This window comes from Antechinus flavipes, chromosome 2 (genome assembly GCF_016432865.1).
Source record: "Antechinus flavipes isolate AdamAnt ecotype Samford, QLD, Australia chromosome 2, AdamAnt_v2, whole genome shotgun sequence".
In the NCBI taxonomy this organism is placed as follows: domain Eukaryota; kingdom Metazoa; phylum Chordata; class Mammalia; order Dasyuromorphia; family Dasyuridae; genus Antechinus; species Antechinus flavipes.
Window position 1 is genome coordinate 296,362,774 of NC_067399.1, and position 22,875 is coordinate 296,385,648.

The 22,875-nt window shown below is 34.0% G+C and overlaps 1 protein-coding gene across 2 annotated transcripts in view; it reads left to right on the forward strand.

The window, feature by feature from the left end:
- The window catches only part of PPP4R3A (protein phosphatase 4 regulatory subunit 3A), a 60,548-nt gene extending 47,088 nt beyond the window's left edge, over positions 1–13,460 (forward strand). For both annotated transcript variants that reach the window (XM_051977391.1, XM_051977392.1), the window contains exons 10-15: positions 126–284; positions 7,692–7,861; positions 8,611–8,753; positions 9,701–9,891; positions 10,584–10,810; positions 12,707–13,460. In XM_051977391.1, the coding sequence (XP_051833351.1) occupies positions 126–284; positions 7,692–7,861; positions 8,611–8,753; positions 9,701–9,891; positions 10,584–10,810; positions 12,707–12,817 (1,001 nt within the window). In that variant the 3' untranslated portion in view covers positions 12,818–13,460. The remainder of the gene's footprint in view (positions 1–125; positions 285–7,691; positions 7,862–8,610; positions 8,754–9,700; positions 9,892–10,583; positions 10,811–12,706) is intronic.
- The last annotated feature ends 9,415 nt before the right edge of the window (positions 13,461–22,875 follow it).

Here is a 22,875-nt window from a genome sequence, read left to right on the forward strand (position 1 = left end):
TGATATAAAGCTATATGACTTCACAAATGTTAAAATTAACATATACTTATATTAACTCTCATTTTGGGAGCAAAGAAATACTGTCACAATAAAGAATTTTTCATAATTACATTTATTTATTTTAGATGACTTTCAAACTGCCCAGTTATTGGCACTTGTGTTGGAATTATTAACATTCTGCGTGGAGCACCATACCTACCACATAAAGAATTACATTATTAATAAGGATATCCTACGGAGAGTCCTAGTTCTCATGGCCTCAAAGCATGCTTTCTTGGCATTATGTAAGTGTTACTTTCTAGTAGGATCAATGAGTACCATTACATAAGGGTTACTATGATATTATTGGTATCAAATGGTTTTATTTCCCCCCTCTTAATTCTAGAATAATCAATAAATATGTATGCAGATTATTGATTACTTTTACTGTTCTGGAATGGGCAGACTATAGTGACCATTGAATGTTGGTAGAATAAGTCCATACTTTGGTTAACTCTTACTCTAATACTTTGACACTTCCCACATCCCACTTCCAATATTCTAGAATACTAAAAGGTGAGTACCACCCCAATCACCTGGAATTTACTAAGTCCTTTGCTAGCAAATTTACAATTCTTATTTCTCTAATCCCTGTCATTCACAGTTGCCTCCTCAAAGGAAAAACAAAAACAAAAAGCCCATCCCTCCTACTTCTGATAGTCTCATTTTCATCAAGTTCTATCCCTCTCCATTTGCCACCTACCTTCCTTGTTTCCTTTGTTCTTTTCCTTTTGTTTTATTGTTTCCATTTCTGTCACCTTTCCATTTCTCCCTATGGAATCCTGTCTCTATTGGTAACAAATTCCCCTTCATCCTAGATAAATTTCTTTTCATAATCTATCTTCCTGAACACCTTCCTTTCCTTTAACATTCTAGGACAAGTTGTCATGCTTCTTTCTTAATATCCCTGTTATGCTCCCTATATTACTATTACTCAGAAACTTTTTGTACTTTGAAGTTTATTTCATGTATCTATTACCTTGCCTAGATCCTTGTGCTAACAGCTCTCTTTCTCTTTATCAAGTTCAGTACATATTCTGATGTTCCTCGGAACATTCTGAACTCTCATTCATTGGTCTCCTAAACTCATATGACCTACTATCCCACAGGAATTTCACCAATAAGCTGCCATCTCCTTGACTTTGAACTCTTGAGATTCTCCAGTATGATCACATGTTCCTATCTTTTCATTCCATTGTTCTCTTCTGCTTCTTATTTTTGTTGGTGCAAATTCCAGTCCCTGTTCTCTTGGTTCCTGCTTTGTCCTCCCAAATTTTTTTCTTGTCAGTCTTCATTCCTTGTTTGTTCCATTACTGTTTATGCCTTGCATAAACCCTAACTTACTTGCTTCATTTCTCACACTGTTTGTTTTTTGTTTGTTTGTGTGTTTGTTTTTCTTGCTGAGGCAATTGGGCTTAAGTAACTTACCCAGGGTCACATAGCTAGGAAGTGTTGAGTGTCCAAGGCCAGGTTTGAACTCAGGTTCTCCTGACTTGAGGGCTGGTGCTCTATCCACTGCACCATCTAACTGCCCCATACTGTTTACTTTTTAAGGAAGTCAGGGAAATATGTTAACTGCATCTTATAGAAATATAGTTTGTTTTTTCAAGTCAGCTATCATTTATTAAGCACCTACTATGCTAAGCATGGGGATACAAAGAAAGGTAAAAATACTCCATACCTTTAAGTAATGCACCATTATAATGAGGAAAAAAACACAAAAATAACTTTTTTTCGGCAATGCCTGTGCATTATTAAATGAAAAGAAGCTCTCAAGTATCACTTACATCTACTCATCTACGTATTATAAATGCCCATCATCATTATTTCTGAAGATGTCAGTATAAAAAGTCTTTCAATACACTAGTTTGAAATAATCTAAAAATTGGGCGGGAAGTTGTTGTGGAAAAACCTTTGTTTCTTTCCTACCCATTTATTCTGTTCTTTCTTTTCATCCTGTCCCTCCTCAAAAGTATTGTGCTTCTGACCATTCTCTCCCCCAATATGCTCTCTTATTACTCTTCCCTCATTCTCAGATCCTCTTTTCCTCCAACTTTCCTGCCGGGTATAGGGTAAGTACACTGTACTTAGTGTGCATGTTATTTTCTTTTTGAGGCAGTCGTGATGAAAGTAAGGTTCACTCAATTCTCCTTCCCTCCTTTCTTTACTATAAAAGCTTTTTCTTGACTTGTGACAGATAATTTACACATTTCTATCTTTCCCTTTCTCCCAATATATTCCTCTCACCCCTTAATTTAACTTTTTTGGATATTATCCTTTCATATTCAACTTAGAATTGTGTCCTCTGTGTGATATATACATATATATATACTCCTAACTGCCGTTATAATGAGAAAGTTCTTATGAGTTACAAGTATCATCTTTAAGTCCCTTCTGATTTCCCAAAATTCCCCAAAATTTAGTTATCAGCTTGACACCCCCACTTTTGTGTAGAAATCCTTTTATTTATTTTTTTTTCTTGACTCTAATTTTCTTAGAAGTTATAATAACATACCTTTTCTTAGGCTATTTTTACTGGATCTCAGCTCCCTTACCCTAAATATCTCTTTTCTGCCATCATTATATGTACCTCTTTTCTTAATAGAATACCTTTTTAAACTTTTCCTGCAAAATTTGAAGCCATCGGCTGGAGCTTAACCATCTTGCCTTTTCATATCTTTGTTTTTCAATCATGTCCAGCTCTCTATGACCCATTTAGGATTTTCTTAGAAAAGATATTGGAATGGTTTACCATTTTCTTCTCTAGCTTATTTCATAGATGAGGAACTGAGACAGAGACAAACAGGATTAATTTGACTTGCCAGCATTAGACAGCTAGTAAATGTTTGAAGCCAGATTTGAATTTGTCTTCTGATTCCAGGCTTGGAGCTTTATCTACTTCACTAGTTAGCTACCTGCTCCATGTTTTAGAACTCTTCTGTGTCTTCACCTATATTCAGCCAGATCTTGTCAGTTCTATCATTTCTTAATGAGTTCTGTCATTTCTTAAGTCTATCAATTTGGGGGAAGAGGAGGAAAAGCATTTATTCAGCATTTGTTGTATAATAGTCACTATTAACACTTTACAATTACTGTTTTAATTAATCCTCCCTCACAACAACACTTTGAGGTAGATGCTGTTATCCTCACTTTACAGTTGAGGAAAACTGAGGCAGACAAGTGAAGTGACTCGACCAGCAAGGTCACACAGCTAGTAATTGTCAAATTTTAACTCAGTCATGACTGCAGGCCCAGTGCTCTATCTGTTGCACACCTTACCTAACTCCTAATTCCATTTCTGTCAAGGCAGCCACTAGAGTTCAATTGCTCAATTTTACCTGGTCTTCTTGCTTCCATTCTTTCTTCTATTTGCCATATGGCATATAGTTGCAATAGTAATTTTTGTAAGATAGATTTGTTTGTTACTCCTAAGACAAGATGGTTGTTCCTTGCTATAAAACATAGTCAGTGGCTCCTCATTTGAAGACCTTTTTCTATTACCTATCATCAAGCATTAGTGTAAACTGTCTCCTGTGTCTGGGAAGCCCCATCTCCCTTTCGATCGCCAGAATTCTCTTCTTTCAAGGTTCAGCAGTGGTGTTACCACTTTTCCAAAGTCTTAACTCCTGGTTCTGTTTGACAGTGCTTTCTCTCTCTCTTCAAATTCCACTGAATTCTAGTCACTTGTATGTATTGCATCTCTCTCCTCCCCATACTTCCCACATCAAGTTGATTGTATAAGTGCTTTCAGAATAAGGATTTGGTTTTTTTTTTTAAGCATTTAATACATTTATGAAAAGTGGGTGCTTCATAAGTGTCTGTCCTGGTGAACCTTCAAAATCCATTATCTTTCAATACTTAGTTTGACCGAAGTATAATTAATTCTGGATATTGTTTACAATAAAATAGTTAATGAATATATTGATGTTAGTCTAGTCAAGTTGACATATAATACTCCTAATTTTTAAATTTCTAGATCCAGAACCATCCATTCCTAGAGGCTAAATAAAAAACAAAAACTTGATAATGTCTAATTTCTTTTTTTAATGTGTTTTTTAAAAATCAGATTCAGTGCATAAGTACTTGTCTACTGAATTGCTGAAATTAGAACTTAAGTTTACTATCACCATGTTATTTTTGAGGGATTTCACATTGTTTCTCTCAGGATATTTGTTACTTGTTTTGTATGCAATATGTACATTTGTGTGTGTGTGTGTGTGTGTGTGTGTGCGCGCGCGCGTGTGTGCGCACGCGCGCACATTCATTTAAGAGCACATGAGGTCAGTTCACAATCCTCCCTTTTGTCTTGCTATCATAATTTTAGAAATTATTTATTTGGATTCTTTCTTGAGGTTATCTTGGTTCCTTTCAACCATTATTTTAAATATTTCACTGGTACTGGTGACTTTTATTTGGCAGATGAGTCAGCAGAACAATGTATATTGCATCTCTTTACTATTACATTCATCCTCTAGTTTAGAGAGTTAGTGGAATATATAAAGGAAGGCCTCTTAAGTACAAATAAATTATTTGATGAGCAAATTTGATGAGCAAAAAAATAAATAAATAAAGAGAAATGAGCTTAAATAAAGCTTGTAATTTGTATCATTCCAAATGATAATGAAGCATGGAAATATTGACGTGTATTTGGATGGAAAACAAATTTCTGGTTCCTGCTTAGTACAGTTTTGTGGTGTGGTTTTAAAGTTGCTTCTATATTTTTTGATAAGTGTCAGTTGAGAAAAAGCAAAACTGTTACAAGAATAAGTCAATACAAGTTTTATCTTAATGTTGACTTTGTGATACTAGTCTACATACCTACTTTAAAATCAGTGTCTCCTCAGGATTCCTCTCAGGGAAGCTTAGCATCTCTAAAACATTCAGTTGGGAGAGCTGTCTGTCTATTGAGGACTGTAACTTAGTATTTCTTCAAAAAACTCATTAATTTGGGGTATTATAAACATCAGCAAATGGTATATTGATACCACAGGAAATTACGTGAGTCTGAAGAATAAAGTTTAAATTTCAAGAAAACATTAACAACAGTTACCTGAATATGCACTCTGAATTCTCAGAATTATTAACATTAAAGCACTTTCATTTCCACCCATATACAAATATATTCCAAAATTAAATATAAAAATGACTTGAATTTAGTTGGAATTTTCTTTACCATTACTATATTCTTATTGTTTATGATTTATTCTATGTTTTATGATTGATCTATCAGTTTGGATACAACCATATTTAGACGTTGTGATGGGGGGGAGAGGGTGGGGAACCAACAGTACTATTACTTTCCTATATATCGGGCTTAAAATCCAGAAATTTTACCTTGTGATGTTTCTAGCTATAATCATTCATTTGTTTCTTTTGAAATGTACATCTTTTATACTGAAGTAAAGAAAAATATTCCCTAACAGAGCTTTCTATTTAGTCAGAAAACTACATGATTATATAAACAATTCGCAAGACCTTTTATGCTCAAACAAACTAAAAACATTGTTCATTTTATAATGAAACATATGGGAAATATTTTAGTAAAAACAGAACTCTGGCAATTTAAAAAAAATAACAATTTGGTAAAAGATAGTGGTTGAGGGGCAGCTAGGTGGTGCAGTGGATAGAGCACCAGCCCTGAAGTCAGGAGGGCCTGAGTTCAAATCTGGCCTCAGACACTTAACACTTCCTAGCTGTGTGACCCTGGGCAAGTCATTTAACCCCAACTGCCTCAGCAAAAAAATAATAAAAAAGATAGTGGTTGAATATTTGCATAAGTCATTTCTTGATAGAACAAGTTGAAGGTTATCTGGGGAAATTTGGAAATTTTATTATTAGAACTGCCTTTTATATAAGAAGTAGAGGTAGTTAGGTGCCCTTCCTTATATTATGATTAGTAACATACATATTACAAGTCATCAGAATCTTATAAATATGGGATGTGAGATTCTTGGGGAGTAATTATTGAACTCTGGAGAATTTAGAATGAATGTATTTCTTCATAGAATACAAGTTTTCAGACAGGTTCTGTCCAGCTGCCAACATAAAAACCATAATAGTTTTATTTAATTTGACCAATTTTAAAACTTTAACCTAAGCCCTAAATATATTTGAGGAACATCTTATCTCTGCTTCATTGCGCTTCACTTGGTTATCTAAAGTAAAAACACTTAATTTTTAGTGTTGCTACTTTGGGGAAAAATAAAACAAAACAAAACAAAAAAAAACTTGTTAGGTTTTGACTTAGTAATTACAGAGAAAAATGTCTCCCTGTCTAGTCTAATTTTAAACTGTCTACTTCACCATGCTTATGTATTTCAAAATAGTCAGTAGTTAAAAACAAATTAAATGCAGTTACTATTATATAAACTATTTTTAAACTCCCTACCCAGAGTGTGTTTCTTTTGTAAGAAACACTCTTGAATAAGTTATTGTTAGAGAGCAGTTTATAATCACCTGTACCTAATTTGGCATTCACTTGTGGACCTCTTTTCTGCCAACTGAAGAAAAATTGAGCTGCTTTACTCCTCTGCCTTCCCACCCAGAAACCGTGTCAACATGGTTGCCTGGCTACCTGCTCATGAAGGACTTGATTAATAACAAATTGGCAATTTAACGAGCCACTTCCATGATCTCCAAAGAATCAAAAAAACAAACACAATATTTAATCTTGACAACCGAAGACGATGTGACTGCATGAAGTGAGTATGCTTTTTTAAACTGTTTACAATAACTGGGGCATTAACTTACTGATGATTTGGTTTAGGAAAAGAGGGCTTTGTTGAAGTCTAGTTGTCGGAGTATATTTGGATCTTGACGAATGGTGACTTAAGCAAGTAACTCCCCATACTTCAAGATGCGAATATATCTCTTGATCTGTAAGTTAAAGCCTAATTAATTGTAAAAAAAAAAAAAAAAATGGAAAACTAGAAAAAAATTTTTAAAAGCATACTCGCTGAGATAGACTAGATTAACAAATTTTAAAGAATATCCTCTAAGTTTGTTCCTAAATTGTTGGAAGGCAAATTTTTCTGGGTTTTATTGCACCTTATGTAAATTCGTATTTCAGGTGAAGTTTTTTTTTTTTTTAATGGAGTGTCCAAGTTGAAGCCGTTTTGAAACATTTGAAAAGTTAAAGCCTAGAAAATCCATCAAATTCCATAGCCAAAATACCCTTCTAAAAACAATAGTTTTCTGCTTTTAGCATGTAAAAGGATATTATTTTAAAAATGCTGGTGTTAGGTAGGAAACACAATAGGGTTAGGGTTAGATTTTCATCACTCCTGATTAAAATATAAATATATTTTGGTCACAAATGTAACAATTTTGTTCCTGGAATATTAATCACTGATAAAATTCATATTTTGAAAATTGCCTTAGGTTTGGAGCTTGTCTGGTTAACTAAAGTTTCAAAGTGTTTACAATGCAGAAACTCTTGTCTAATAAAATCTGTTGGGACTTTAGAGACTGTTTCTTAACATATTTGGGGTGTGTTGTGGGTTTTTTTCTTTAACTTTTTCAGAAATGTGAACTCGCTCAACACAAGGAATGTATATGTTAACTGTTAACATGGATTAATTTCTTTCTCTTTTTAAAAGCATAAATCGTGGGAATGGTTTGTGGTTTTAAATAGTCTTGCTTCTGTGTTGCAGGTGCCCTTCGTTTTAAGAGAAAGATCATTGGGTTGAAAGATGAATTCTACAACCGATACATAATGAAAAGCTTTTTATTTGAACCAGTAGTCAAAGCATTTCTCAACAATGGATCCCGATACAATTTAATGAACTCTGCCATTATAGAGATGTTTGAATTTATTAGAGTGGTGGGTCCTCTAACTTTTTTGATTGACAATTGTATTTTAATAATTAGATATATTTGAAGTAATTTTTATGGTTTCAAAATGGTTTTGTATTCATAGTCATGAATATACTGTACTGTTGGGAGAGAGTGTTTTGACAGACTGTGTATGTGTTGGGGTTTCTTAAATTCTAAGTATTTTTTTAAATATATTTTTTTAAGTTCAGTCCCAAATTTAGCATAGAAATTAAACAATCTTCTTGAGAAGTAGTATAACTCTCTTTTATAAGACAGTTTTAAAAACAGCAAATTTTATGATGAATAATTTAATAATCATTTTAAGAGAATAGGCAATTAATTGAAATCAAGTATACTGTTGACCTTTAAATAATTATTTTGCTTTTGTTAATTTGTTTCCTGGGGGTTTTATTTTTATTTTTTAAAATAATGACTTCATTATGTAGACATCACAGAAATAATTCTAAAGTACATTTTCAATTAATAGTCCCTAAAGTTGGTATTTTAGCACTACATTTCAACACTTAAATCTGATAATCTGGTGTTTATTTTTCTTTTTACACCTATTTGGTGATAATTCAGTTAAAACATGACTGAAATTATTGCTCTTTATTTAAAAGGAATTCACATAGACATTTTTTAACTTTAATAATTAGTTTGCTATATTTGCTACATTTCAACCAGATATAAAACTTCAGAATCCTTTTAAAATAACATTTCCCTCTTTTGGTTTATGATTATAATTCTTTTCTGTAGGAAGATATAAAATCATTAACAGCTCATGTAATTGAAAATTACTGGAAAGCACTGGAAGATGTAGATTATGTACAGACATTTAAAGGATTAAAACTGAGATTTGAACAACAAAGGGAAAGGCAAGATAATCCCAAACTTGACAGGTGAATACACGTTTGGCTCTCTTCATTGTTTATTCAATTTCATTAAAGGGAGAAGGAGGGATGCAAGGGGGCTTGATATTTGGGGAGAAAGGAACAGAGAAAGATTTCCCTAATCTCTGCATTTGCAGTTTCAAATATTTCTCAAGTGCTGTATGAGATCCTAGGGTCTTAAGTTTTAGAACTAGAAGGGATAACCATAGATGTCACAGACTTGTAAAGACTTCGTTTTACAGATGAGGAAACTGAGACACAGAGAACTGGTAACTTAGTTTAGTGTCACACAAATAGTGTCTAAGATGGGATTTGAACCCACGTCTTCCTGACTCCTCGGTCCAGTGCCTTATCCACTGATGCACACTGCCACACATGTTTGTATGTTGGCATGATCTACTGACCTGTAGTTACCAGGATATTATCAGGATTGAAGTTGAAAAATTGAATGTTTTCAACTTCATCTGCCAACAGTAAAATCAGAATTTCATTACAACATTTTATCTCTGTTTTGATTGTCAACTTTTAGATTTTCCAAATTTACTGCAGTAATAATCAAAATTTCTCTTGATCAATTATATGTGCCCACTTCATTAAAAAGGGACTTTCATAGCCATTATCCATTGCAACAAATTGCACTGTTGATATATAAGTTTAGAATCCTGTTAGAGAAAATGCAAAATGGGGTGTGTTGAAGGCACTGAGAGGTTGTTGGTTTATATAAAATCATTTAAATCTGTGTAATAATAAAGTGATTTTTAGATATAAAACGATCTCTTCACCAACCTAAGGTTTTATATCTGAAGGTGATAGATTTTGATTTTTGTTTTCCTTTTAAGAGTGCAGCTGATTGCATTGGGCATTGTACTTTAAGGATAGTAAAAAAAAGTTATCTGTTTGAATTACTTCCTTAATTTATGTTCATTGACTGTATTTTAAATTGATTTTGTTTACAGTATGCGTTCCATCTTGAGAAATCATAGATATCGGAGAGATGCACGAACACTAGAAGATGAAGAGGAAATGTGGTTTAATACTGATGATGAAGATATGGAAGATGGAGAGGCTGTGGTACCTCCATCTGACAAAACAAAAAATGATGAAGATATTATGGAACCAATCAGTAAATTCATGGAAAGGAAGAAATGTATGTAAAAGGAGTTAGATATTTTAAAAAATTAAAAAGTACCCAGGTTTAGACATATGAATGTGGCCTGCTTAAAACTGTCATATTTGATTTTTTTTTTTTTTAACAAATTAAATTTTTTTGGTTGATCATGTCTTTAGATTTATTTAATTGTCAGTTGTTGAAACAGCATGACATAGTTTTGGGCTTTCGCATCAGAAAGACCTATGTATAGATTTTTCCATTGTCAATTAAGTTAACCTAGGAAGCCTAGATAAGCTTCCTAGAATATAACTAGTCATGGACCAGTTTTGTAGAAATAGATGGGTTTGCACAGCCAGAGTTCTCCCTTGCTGAGGAAATTGAAGATCATATTTTGTATTTTCATAATTGCTGGATAGGATATTGTTTTTAAGGAACAGTTTACATCTGTTGTGAAATTATAAATTTGTACATTTGGATAAGTTTCTTGGGTTATGAGGGTAAATAATATGAAATATTCTAAGTCTGTTTCTAAGATCCAGTATATTAAAATGTTTTATTGTGTATGTATCCTCTGCAAACTACAAATCAGTCCACTGATACAACTTAAATGAGTCCATTTTTATTTCTAAAATTGTTAAGTAGTATTTTATTGAATTATTTATGTAAGAATATATGAAAATAAGCATAGTATATGTCCTAGATTATTAAGTATATCATTTCCTTTTCAGTAAAAGAAACAGAAGAAAAGGAGGTGCTTCTGAAAACTAATCTTTCTGGTCGCCAGAGTCCAAGTTTTAAGCTTTCCCTCTCCAGTGGAACAAAGACTAATCTTACCAGTCAGTCATCTGCAACTAATTTACCTGGATCTCCAGGTTCACCTGGGTCTCCAGGTTCACCCGGATCTCCTGGATCCGTTTCTAAAAGCACATCTCAGACGGCAGCTATTACTACAAAGGTATGTTTTCAGAAGTAGTAGTTTTCCCAGCAGTTATTTTCCTTGCCTGGTGTACCCCATTCATGTTCTCTTACAGAGATTACTTGTAAAGTTTAATATTTGTTACTTAAGTTTTGTTTTGTTTTTAATTTTTCTTGTTCCAAATAAAAGCTTAAGATTAAGGAATAAGTCTCCACCATTGACCCAGTAATATTTAGTCAATTAGAAGAGATTTAAAATTACTAAAAATCTTTTTTGTTAAGAAACTCAAAAGTATCTTCCAGAAATAAGTAATTTACCAAAAAATCTTATGAATATTTCATTTTATCATTTCATCCAACTAATAACCTGTTATCTATAGACTTTGAGAACAAAGTTTTTTTTTTTTTTTAAAGCTTATTCTTTGAAGTAAAGAAGCTGTTTTCCTCATCTTCTTAAAAAGTAGTGATAGATGGAGTAAATTTCCTAAAAGAGTTGAAGTTCTTTTATGTCTATCCTAACTTTGTGAAATCTACTCTTATTTACATGTATATAGCCTTTGTGGTAATGACATCCATGGAATTTAGGATATGCATTAATTTATGCAGAATTGAGAGGGACAGAGTGGAATTCCAGTCCAGGAACTGAAAAAAAAAATCTCTTAATTGGACAGCTCAGTATATTGATACAAACTTCTTAGTCTATTTAAAAAGTTTGAAGAATAATCAAGGTATTACCCACTTCACAAGTGAATTATAATACTTTTAAAAGTTCCACACTGAAATTTCCTACTATTACAGTCCCTCTCCCATCCCCTCCCTCCTCCCTCATTTCTTCTCTCCCCCCCCACCCCCTTTTTTTTTTTTCCGACACTGTCAGTGGTCCCTAGAATTCAGCTATAGCTCTCTGCTGCCATCTGCTGGAGCTTCCTTCAGACGGGCACTAAGCAGAGTGACATAAAAAGATTCTTCTGATCTAGCTATAGTTATTCTCCTATACTATAGCAGAAATTCCACCATTCTATAATTGAATTTTTAAAAAATCACGTTTAAGTCATCCTTAGAGCTATTGCTTTGGCACTCCAGTCTCTGCTGATTCAACAAACTGATTTCTTCTCCCCTTTCCCCCACCCTTATCTCAAATATAATACTTTTTAAAATTGTGGAGCCGCCTCTATTTGAATACTACTTTAAAAGTAGTATCCTTCATTCCTGCTACTATTCTCCTATCACCTTACATTCTCTTTGGGTCACCTTGGGTGAAAAGAAAGATTGCACAGGCAAGTTGTTCTTTTGTCTGTGTCGTCAGTTGCATTAAATGATTCACCTGTAGCCAATCCATTTAGATTGTACACTTCCCTCCCCCCTCCGCCCCCAGTTAAAACCTTTTTATACTTCCATGATACCTTTACTATACTTCCTTTCTTCTACCCAGTTCTATGTGGTAAAGGCTAAGAAGAGAGAAAGCTTCTACTTCAATTCTTACTCTAGTTTTCCTATCCTACCACCCTCATACCCAATACTCTGCCTCATATCATAGGAGCCAATGCCAGTTGAAGAAATCCTTGCAAGTTCTGTAATATATAAACAGATTTTTTTTCCTTTTCTAATCTAGAGTCCTGGGCAATTTTCCCTCCAAAATGGATAGTTAGAATAGGTAGTTCTATACTAATAACAATATTATAATTCAGGCACATCATGGGTTAATTGAGTTTTTGTGGGTTGACTTACAGATCTCATTACTATTTATGTTGTTTAGGCAAAACTATGTTCTGAATTCATTATAACTGTTAGATTATGTTCCTAGAAGTTTATTTCTATTTGGAAATTAGAAACAATTAGTATTGTAATTAATAGTGTAGTCCTCTTGGGTGATATATGCTTGTAATGGTAGGAGTGTAGAAAAGTAATTATTTAAATCCTTTATCTTTCCAAACAGGGAGGCCTTGTGGGTCTTGTAGATTATCCTGATGATGATGAAGAGGATGATGAGGATGAAGATAAGGAAGAATCTCTACCATTGTCAAAGAAAGCAAAGCTTGAGTCATAATAATGGCAACTGCCTAAGATCAGTTCCTGTTGAAAAAACTGGTTCTCTACTACACGCCCCTCTCCCTCCCCCCCAAAAAAAAGATCCACAACAAAGCAGCGGTCTCATGTGAATGACTGACGTTGATCAGCCTTATACACTTGGCTTTCTGCTAATCAAGTGCCAATTCAATGGAGCAGAAGGAGGGGGAAATTATACATTTAGGGGAAAGACTTAAGCCTTTGAGCTTTCCAGCTTGGACCACACATTGCCCTTTTCTCAGGGAAGGAAATGGAAACAAACAAACAAAAAAAAAGCCAACAGGGCAGGAGTTTTGTTAGTGGAACTCTGGATTGGCTGGTCAGTTGCTACAATCAATATATGCTTTCTTGGACCATGTATGAGACTCAGAAGAATGGGCTTTTCTGGCCTAATTCTTCACTAGTAAGAATGCCAGCAGTTTCTTTGTATAAAGAGACCTGCCTTTGAAATCATACATTCTGAACATTTTAGTCAAGCTACAACAGGTTTGGAAAAACCTCTTGGGGGAGGGGCTGAGCATAAAGTTTCCTCTTTTTTATCTGTTCCCTTTGCCCTTCAAACTGCAGATTTTTTTTTAAGTGGGGATTTGTCCTTACTTGATTAAAGATTGAGTGGAATTCTAGATGTGGTCATTTGTGTCATAATTTTTTTGGTTTCATTTTTTGTTTATTTTTCTCCCCTGAGTGTATGCTTAGCTATTGAGTATATATTTGGGACCATTAAAACTTTATTTTTTAATGTAATATAACCTAATGTTGTGCTGGCACCTGTTTCACCCTGTGTAATTTTGTTCTACATCACAATTCTTAATTTGTTTAGGATTTTATGGAAAATGGTATAGTTTTTATTGACAGAAGCAAAGTAATCTTGCAACAATGTGCATACAAAAGCAATACTATTTTGTGACTAAATATTTTATATTAAAATTTACATCAGCAACTGTCTTGAAACGATTCAGGGAACTAGGGTGGAATTTAAAAAAGTTTTGTTAAACCTAGAAACATGAAATTAGTATTCCAAAGAGATCCTGAAATTTCATATCTGGGGAAGATAATGGTACTTTAATCAAAATTGAGGATGAATGATTTAAGAATAACAACACATTTGACTTTTGAAAATAAAAAAAGGTGAAGATTAAGAGAAATTGTATTAGTTGTATTTTTTTAACCTCTCCCTTTGGAATACCAGCTAGAGATATGTGATGGTTTCAAAGTTACTCAGTGTGCCATCAGACTTTTATCTCTTATTCAAAATCATTAAAATTCAATGTAATGTACTCTTACCCATGTTTTCCTAGGTGTGATAAACTTCTTTTGGGGGAATATAGTTAAATGCTTAACCTCCATGTAGCACCCATACCTCCACTCCTGCCTTTTTAAAGCAAAGATTTTGTAGCTTTAAGAATGTATCAGCAAATGTGAATAACAATTCATGTACAGGAAAGGAGATCCATTTTAAGGATTACACACTTTTCTTGATATACTAGCACCATGTGCTTTACAAAACTTAGCATTCATTTTTGCTTAAGCATCAGTAAGAGGTTCTTGTTCATTGCCAATTATATTAAAGCAAAATAATTTGTTAAAGATGTAGAAATTAGTAAAATGCTACAGTCCTAAAAAGTAAATTTATTCATGGCAAGAACTTTTGGGTATGTTTTAACTATAAGGGGTCAGTTAAGTATATTTTATGTAATATATTGCTACTTTGGGATCCTTTGTTTTCCTTGAGTTCAGATTGAGACAGTCACTATAATCTACAAATAAGGGAGGAAATACATTTTTGTACACTGTGGAGGGTAGTGGGGAGAAGGGTTAGGAATGCAGGGGACCTCAGTTACCTTAAAATGGTTAATTTGTTACTGAGAAAGTCCCATATGCTTTCAGGTAAAAGGTTTGTGGCTTTCAAAGTATTAACATATAGGGGGAAAAGCAAGATGCTAGTTATCTTTTGAATAGTTTAAATTGATCTTTATGTGCCCTCTCTTGTCTGTAGCCTAGCTCGTTATACTAAGATTACGTGGAAATGTTGGGGCTTTTAGTGTTTGATTGTCAAGGTAAGGGTTAGGTACAAACATTTGGCTCCATAAACTTGGTGGAAAAATGTGCAAGCAAGGTGAAATATCATTCCTGCTCATCCTTTAATAGCTTCCTTCCATTGATGAGTTGTTTACTTACCTAAATTATTAATGTTAATAATCAGTGAAGCAAAAACTGGGTATATGGGTTGCTTTTGCAGGAGGAAAAGAAAAGTTGATAACTTCAGTTTGGTTATTGTCTTGAAAGGTTATTTAAATTTGATAAAAATTACTGGAAATTCAAAAGCCGAAACTGCCAAATAAATATTGACTGAGCTGTCAGATTATCTACTAATAAATCATTACCCAAATAATTCAGTTTCAGTAAGTTAAAGCACAGAAATGCAACCTCTAAGCAACCCAGCACTGCTAATAGCCATTCAGCTACTTGTCATGGGCAATTAAGTAGCAAAGATGTAGATGTCATTTCTGTATTAGCTCCTTGGCACACCAGATTTTTTGATGAAATTATACTTTATCTGTTAATTTTGGTTTTTTTAAGTTTTATTGTTGCCTTTTGTTTTTGCACCAATCATTTCCCCTTTACTCCTTCCCAACTGGGATTTCTTCAAACAAAAAACATTGACCCAAAGCCATCTAGCAGCCATGTCTTAATATTCTCCATTCTGCACCACGATTCACCTCTTTTCCTTTAAGGTTAAGGGGTTTCATAATCAGCCCTTCATGATAGAAATTGTTCATTACCATTCAAGACTGCTTCTTAATGTTATTTATGTTATTGTAGATGTTTATATTCTCTTCTATATCCTGTCTTCCAAGTTATTTTGAATTCCACATATGCCTTAAATCACAATGATATTTCATTAATGACTACAACAATTTTTTCTCAACCATTCTCCAATCAGCTTATTTTGTCTCCAGTATTTTAGTCTGGTAATTTTAAAAATAGCTTTAAGTAAGTGCTAAATCCAGGTAAACCCAGGACTTGAATTTCTCTTTTATCTTTTAATCCATTTTTTAAAGTGAGAATTTTATTTTTTAATTTTCATCACTTTTATCACAGTTCTCAAGAGCCAATACAAAGGATTTTGAAATTTCCCATTTCGCCAGTGGTTTCATACACTTGAAATTGGACTGTTTTCTGGATTTAAAACTTACATATGCACAACTTTTGAATACTTTGAACCATGAGATCTGAAAATTGAGACAAAACCATTTTATTAAAATACTTTTCTACCCAAAACATCTCTATGAAGGTAGGTGGATAAAATCAGAACAGAAATGTAAATGATCCAAATGATTACCCACTCATTCTGAGAAATAATTGCTGTAACAAAATTCTCATATAGCCAAAGCAACTATCTAAATTCTTTCATAATTTATTGTAATGAGATTTGACCATCTCCCTCCAGAATATTTTCAAATTGTTGTTTTCTTCTTTTATATGGGATCTTTTAAAGTTCTTCACATTTTAAGGGAAAGTTTGTTGAAGTGGAAAAACATTTCCTTTTTTCAGTATAGTTATCCATATACTTCTGGAGAGAGATTGAAGGAAATGTCTTGATAGCCTTTCTTGACCCAACTGTTGGATGTTTTTCTAATACTCAAAGTTTGGTTTTATTCTCCTGAGATGTTTAGGACCAGAGAGGCATGTTGTGCAATATTCCCTAATACTGTAGTTGGAAGGTGGATTTTTAATGGATTAGAATTTAAAATTGGTAACCTTGTCAATGGGACACAAGTAGATGGAATTATTGATATTTCTTCCAATATACTTTAGTATTTTAAAATAAAAATTCTTACAATCCTATAAACCTCTAAAGGGACCACCATTTGAACCATCATGGGAGAATAGATTACCTTTGGGAAGGCCCTTTAGAAATCCTCTAGTATTCATTTTACAGATTAGAAGAGAACAAACTCCAGCATGTCAATTAAGAGGTTTCTAATGAAAAAATCTAGCCAGAAAAACATTAGCATAAATTTTAACTTAAGCAAAATTTTTTAATGCTATTTTTTTATTTTGTGTTGTTTAGAGCAGTGGGATGAGTGAACTGGTCAAATTTGTGGCCTTATTTTGATTCAGTGTTGTAATTCACAACAAAGTGACTTTTAGGCAGCAAGTTTATAACCTTTTGAATGCACATTGTGTATTTAAGATAATATGGAAATAATTGTTCAGTAAAATATTTTATATCCTCACTGATTTATTCCAGTTACTTAAATTCAGAATAGTTTATCTGGAATAGACCTCAGGATATCCTTTTCTGGTCACTGTGCCAGTGAGTGCCCAAGTCATTCAGGATAAAATTTAAATCCATTCAAAAGTCAAAGCAAATGACAAATCTGGGCTTTGTTTCTAGAATAATCTTGTTTCTGTTTAAAGATTATCATAGTTCCTTTGGCTTTCCTACTCTCAAAAAAGTTATCTTGATCCTAAGATTATAAGATATATATATGGTAACAAATATAGATGCAGACACAAAGTTAATATTTTAAATATCTGGATGTTGGTATCATTTAGAAGGAAGTATACAAATTGATTCCCAGATTTTTGCTTTTTATCTAGATGCTTAGGCACTGTAGCCATGACCTAAGGGAATTTTTGATCATGAGTGCAAAATGGAACAAACACAAAAAAGAGACAAATTTCCCAAGAAAGATAACTGAACATGGCTTATATTGCTGAGATTTGTTTCTTAAAAGTAATATTTAGGGTAAAAAAAAAATTGTGTAGGATAGTTTTTTAAAGAAAGCAAATTCTTTTATAATGCTAAAAATTATTCCCTAATTTATATTTTGGGTAAGATTTTTTAATTATAGGACTGTAGATTTAAAACTGGAAAGGACTTTGGAAATCTACTTCAACTCCTTCATTTTACAGTTGAGGAAATGAGGTCAGGTGACTTACATTTATTATTAGTAAAGTGACTGGGAATTAAATCCATGTTCTCCAATTCCAGATTTCTCTAGGGTTTGCTTAAATTTATAAATCTTTGTTAAGAGATGATGTTCTGAATCCATGTACTTTGAAATGAATTCTTTTACACTGGGATTATCGTACCTTGATCATATAACTGGTAAATAGGAGATAAAATCCTACGGCCTATCAAGTGGTGAATGAATTTACTTTGGTCATTTTTCTAGCCATTGTTAGAAATAATTTAAAATGGATAATGTCAGTTTACTATCAATGTTAAAAAGTTTAGAAATTTCACAGATGAGAGTCTCATTTTAGTAGTATTAATGGTAATAGTTTTGACCAAGATACACTTGAATCTTGTATGTTTGGCCTATTTTATCCCTGTTTTTAAAAAATCACAATTTAGACTGTACTATATGAAAATGTGAAAAAAACCAATACATGCATTTTGAAGTGTGCTGATTTATGACCGTGTTAAGCTAGCCTAAAATTTTATAAAAGGAAAGACTGCTTTTTTTTTTTTTTTTTTTTTTTGCCAAGTTTGAAAAAAAGGATGGAAAAATTGAGAGAAAGTGGAAAAAATGGTATAATGGGTACTGCTGAGATGGGAATTCATCATGCCTAATTTTGCATGGTGAGTTTTAGCACATCTCTGACCTCATTCTCCTTATCTATAAATAGGATTGAATCTGAAGATTGGGCTAAATGACCACTATGATTCTAGTTGCACCAGTGTTTGATTCAATATTTGCTTCATTGACTAAGCTATCTGAAATATTCAGTAAAATATAACAAAAAGAGCAATATACTTTCATATAAACATAATCATAAAAATGGAGTCACCCCTGGAAAAAGTTAAGTTTTAAAGTTTGCTCTATCATGATTATAATTAAACTTGGACAAGCCTCTGTCCTTGTTTCCTCATTTGTAAGATGTGTTGTTGGACTAGATAGTTTTAACATTACTGGGATCCTTCCCTTTTCCTTCAGTCAGATTCCCTGTCCTTGAGCCACTGCCTTGTTAATGATTTTTTTTTTTTTTTTTAACATACTGGAGGGTCCAGGTGTAATGAATTTTATTTATAAATAGTCTAGCAGGATGGAGCCAGGTTAAGTCAGAAGCTTCAAACAATGTTCTCTGGCTGCCTATTCCAGTGGGAAGGATTAACTCTGTACATTACAAGTGCTAGAAAAGTTGCCTAGCTGGTGCTTTCTCACGGCCTGGCTCCTTAGAATGACCAGGCCTTTTATGTGACTTTGAACGGGGAGAAGAAACCAAAGTCAACACTTTCCCTTTAAGCATCATCATGGTCAAAGAAACCTCACAGAGCTGCAGAACCTCATTGAAGATATTGTCAAGACAACCCCTACCATATAAATGAAATTCCAGTTCCTCCATTAAGTTATTGTGGATTGCCCAAGAAGTGCTTCCCTGTACTATGAAACATAGAGCCTTCTACATTAGAGTTCTTGATTTTGCTCCATCATGGGACTGGCCTTGGTGTCCCACTTCTAAAATACATAAATCTTTATCTAAATGTAAATAGCTTAGTCTCCATGCATGTATTGGTTTGCTGTTTCTGTGCTGCTGTCTGTATGTTCTGTACACACGCCTGCATATATACATGTCTTAAAAGTGTAAGCTCCTAAAGAGCAGGGTCTGTATTATTTGTATAATTTCTAATACACTTCTGTGCAATGGGGTGTATTTAATAAATGCCTTCTGATGATAATGATGAACACGTGTTCCCTGCTATGCACAGGAAAGCAGGACCACCATTTCCTTTGATTTTTCTTCTTCCAAACCAACTAGAATTGTTAGGTCCTGAAAAGAAAAGCATTAGTTATGCGCACTATAAATATATTTTAAATTACTGTTAAAAACAGAACATTCTAGTCCATTCTAGGAATGAGGCTCCTGAATGCATGACAGCATTGACCTGAGAACTTTCTGAAGCTATCAGTTCAGTTGCCACTGAAGAAATGAATTATGCTTAAAAGTTGGCATTTCTTAATATTTCCAAGTTATGACATTTTCTCTTTTACACCTTTGTTAAGATTGATGACTGTGGTTTAAAAAAAATTCAACATCTTATAATTTTCTCAAAACGAAACTATTAGCTAGGCTAATCTTTTGCTCCAAGCATCATGATCAGAACAATCCCATGGAGCTGCAGCACCCCACTGAAAACACTTCCAAGATAACCTCCATCATGTAAACAGTTCCTAAAACTGCAGTTTCAGCAGACTATTTTGGTTGAGATTAAATTTTTTATTATCAGATTATTTTAATTGAGATAGTAGTTTATTTGAATACTTCATTATGGTAGAAATGCTGGATTTGACTAAAGGGTCTAAGTCCAAATCCTACTTTTTTGAGTTTGAGCAAGTTGATTCACCTTGAGCTTTAATCTCTTCATCCATAAAATGAGGTTAGACTAGATTATTTCTAAGGCCCCTTCCAATTTTAAATCTATGGTTTTTTAATCTATGGCCAGGTTTTAAATCTAAGATTAAATCTGTACATGTAAATTTAAAACCTGGCTGTTTGTTATCTGTGTGACCTTGAGCAGTCATTTAACTTTTTTTATTGGTAAAGATATTAAAATGACTGCTAAAACCTTTCCTCTACTCCAAAGAAGCTGGTCTGTCTGCCAAGGTCCAGGATCCCAAATTTGCTCTGTTCACGCCAATCTCCACAACCTAGAATGTTTTGCTGTTTGTTCTTCCTCACCAAACTTATTGGGCCCAGCTCAAGTCTTGGGAGTAATTCCCCACCAATCCATAAGCATTTCTTTTTGGAGGGGAGGTGTTCAGTCACTTCAGTCCTTGTGGTCTCCTTTGGGGTCTTGGCAGAGCAACTAGTTTGCCATTTCCTTCTCCAGATCATTTTATAGATGAGGAAATTGAGGCAAATAGAGCTAAGTGACTTGCTTAGGATCACCCAGCTAGGATTGTCAGACCAGATTTGAAGTCAGGAAGATGAGTTCCTGACTCGAGGTTTAGCAATCTCTCCACTGTCACCTGATTTCCTGAACAAACATTTATTAAATACCTCCTACATGCTAGGCATTGTGCTAAGCACTAGGGATTCAAAAAACAAAGAAAACAATTCCTGTCTCCCAGGAACTCATCATCATCATCATCACAACTAGCATTTATGCTTCAAGGTTTGCAAGGTACTTTACAAATGTTAGTCTCATCAAACCATTATACTGGGAAGTGAATGCTGTTATTCCTATTTTACAGATAAGGAAACAAAGGGAGGGTTAAGTGACTTGCTCAGGATCACATAATATCTGAGGCCAGATTTGGACTTCTGCCTCCAGATCCAGTGATATATACAGTGCTCACTGCTCCCAATCTAAGTAGGGGAGATGTGTATGTGTGTGTGTGTGTGTGTGTGTGTGTGTGTGTGTGTGTGTGTATACACACATACATGAGTGAGACAGTATGATAGCTTGATGAGATGGTAGTGCATAGTGAGGGATTTTTAAGGATGGGGGAAATATGGGCATGTTTATCAGAAATAGGATGAAGCCTGTAATTAGGGAGATAATGAAGATTAGATAGAGGGAAGAGATGATTGGGAACAATCATCTCCAGCAATCTGCTGGAGAAAGAAATGGATATGATTCAATTGAGGGTACACATAATAAAGAGTTGATTTTGGCGAAAAAGTTCCACCAAGTCATCAGAGATTGGACTAAAGGGAAGAGAATGGAGAAGGGAATGATGTCAAAGAGATTTGTGTTGCAGAGAAAAGAAAAACAGGAAGCCTGCTGAGAAAGACCTCCTTTTCTTTTTTTTTTTGCTGAAGCAATTGGGGTTACATGACTTGCCCAGGGTCACATAGCTAGGAAGTATTAAGTGTCTGAGGCCAGATTTGAACTCAAAAGACCTCATTTCCTAAGTATGAGACCAGGTTTTCAACAGGAACATAAAAGAAACTTAAGAAGAAAAGAGGTTTGGAATAATTTTGGGGAATATAGGATTGAAGAATCAATTACAGAAGAAAAAAAAAAAAAGGATTGTATTCCTACAGTAATGTGACAGCCCAGTTAGACGTAATGAAAAATTTGTAGAGGATCCAATCAGTATAGTTGTGAGACTTGTCCAGTTCTGATCACCAATTTGTGAGTATGAAGTGATGGTAGGGGGTAATACAGAGATGGGAGTTGGAAGGTATGACCTACACAATGTTTAAATAGGAAAAACCAATAGGTAAATGGGAATGCAGAATTTGACACTAAGGGAGTGTGATAATAATTAGCATTTCCATAGCACTTCCAGATTAGCAAAGTGCTTTATAAATAGTATCTCATTTGATCTTCACAATAACCCTGAGAAGTAAGTGTTATTATTATCCCAACTACATATTATTATCCCAACTACAGATAAGGAAACTGCCCAGGGTCACAGATAGTGTCTAAGGCAGATTGGCACTTAGGTCCTCCTGACTCTTAAGTACAGTGAAGTATTCCCTATGTCATCTGGATGCCTAGTGTAGAATTGAATTGGCTAAAAGAGTGAGATCGGAAAGGAAGGCCATAACAGGGGGTGATCATAGGTTAGAAGGATGGAAAGATAGGAAGTTAGGGGGACAAAGAATAAGTTTAGGGGGAGTTACCTACTCACTTTCCATACACCACTCCTCTACTCCACCTGAGTTAAATGGTCATACCTGTACATCCACAGGTGGTGTACTGTCATGTTCAGGAATTCTGAAATCTCCTTATCTGACTACAATCTGTTGGTCCCCATATCATATTGTTGATTACACCCAGCCAGACTTTAGCCATTTCCATCATTTTCACTTCTACACATCTGTTGCTGAAAAGAAATAGAGAAAATCATGGGACCATTCTGACTAGGTCTATTACAAATTTATATTACACAATCTCAACTAGACCATTACTGCTGCAAGGTAATCTTACTATAACTCCCTTATGAATTTATTATCTCACTTCACAATAGCTCTTCTTCTAAATCTTTTCATCCCTCCTCAAATCTTCCATAGCTCTTCCTCCCCTTACTATCTCAGCTAAGAACCCTGCCTAATATTTTATGGAAAAAA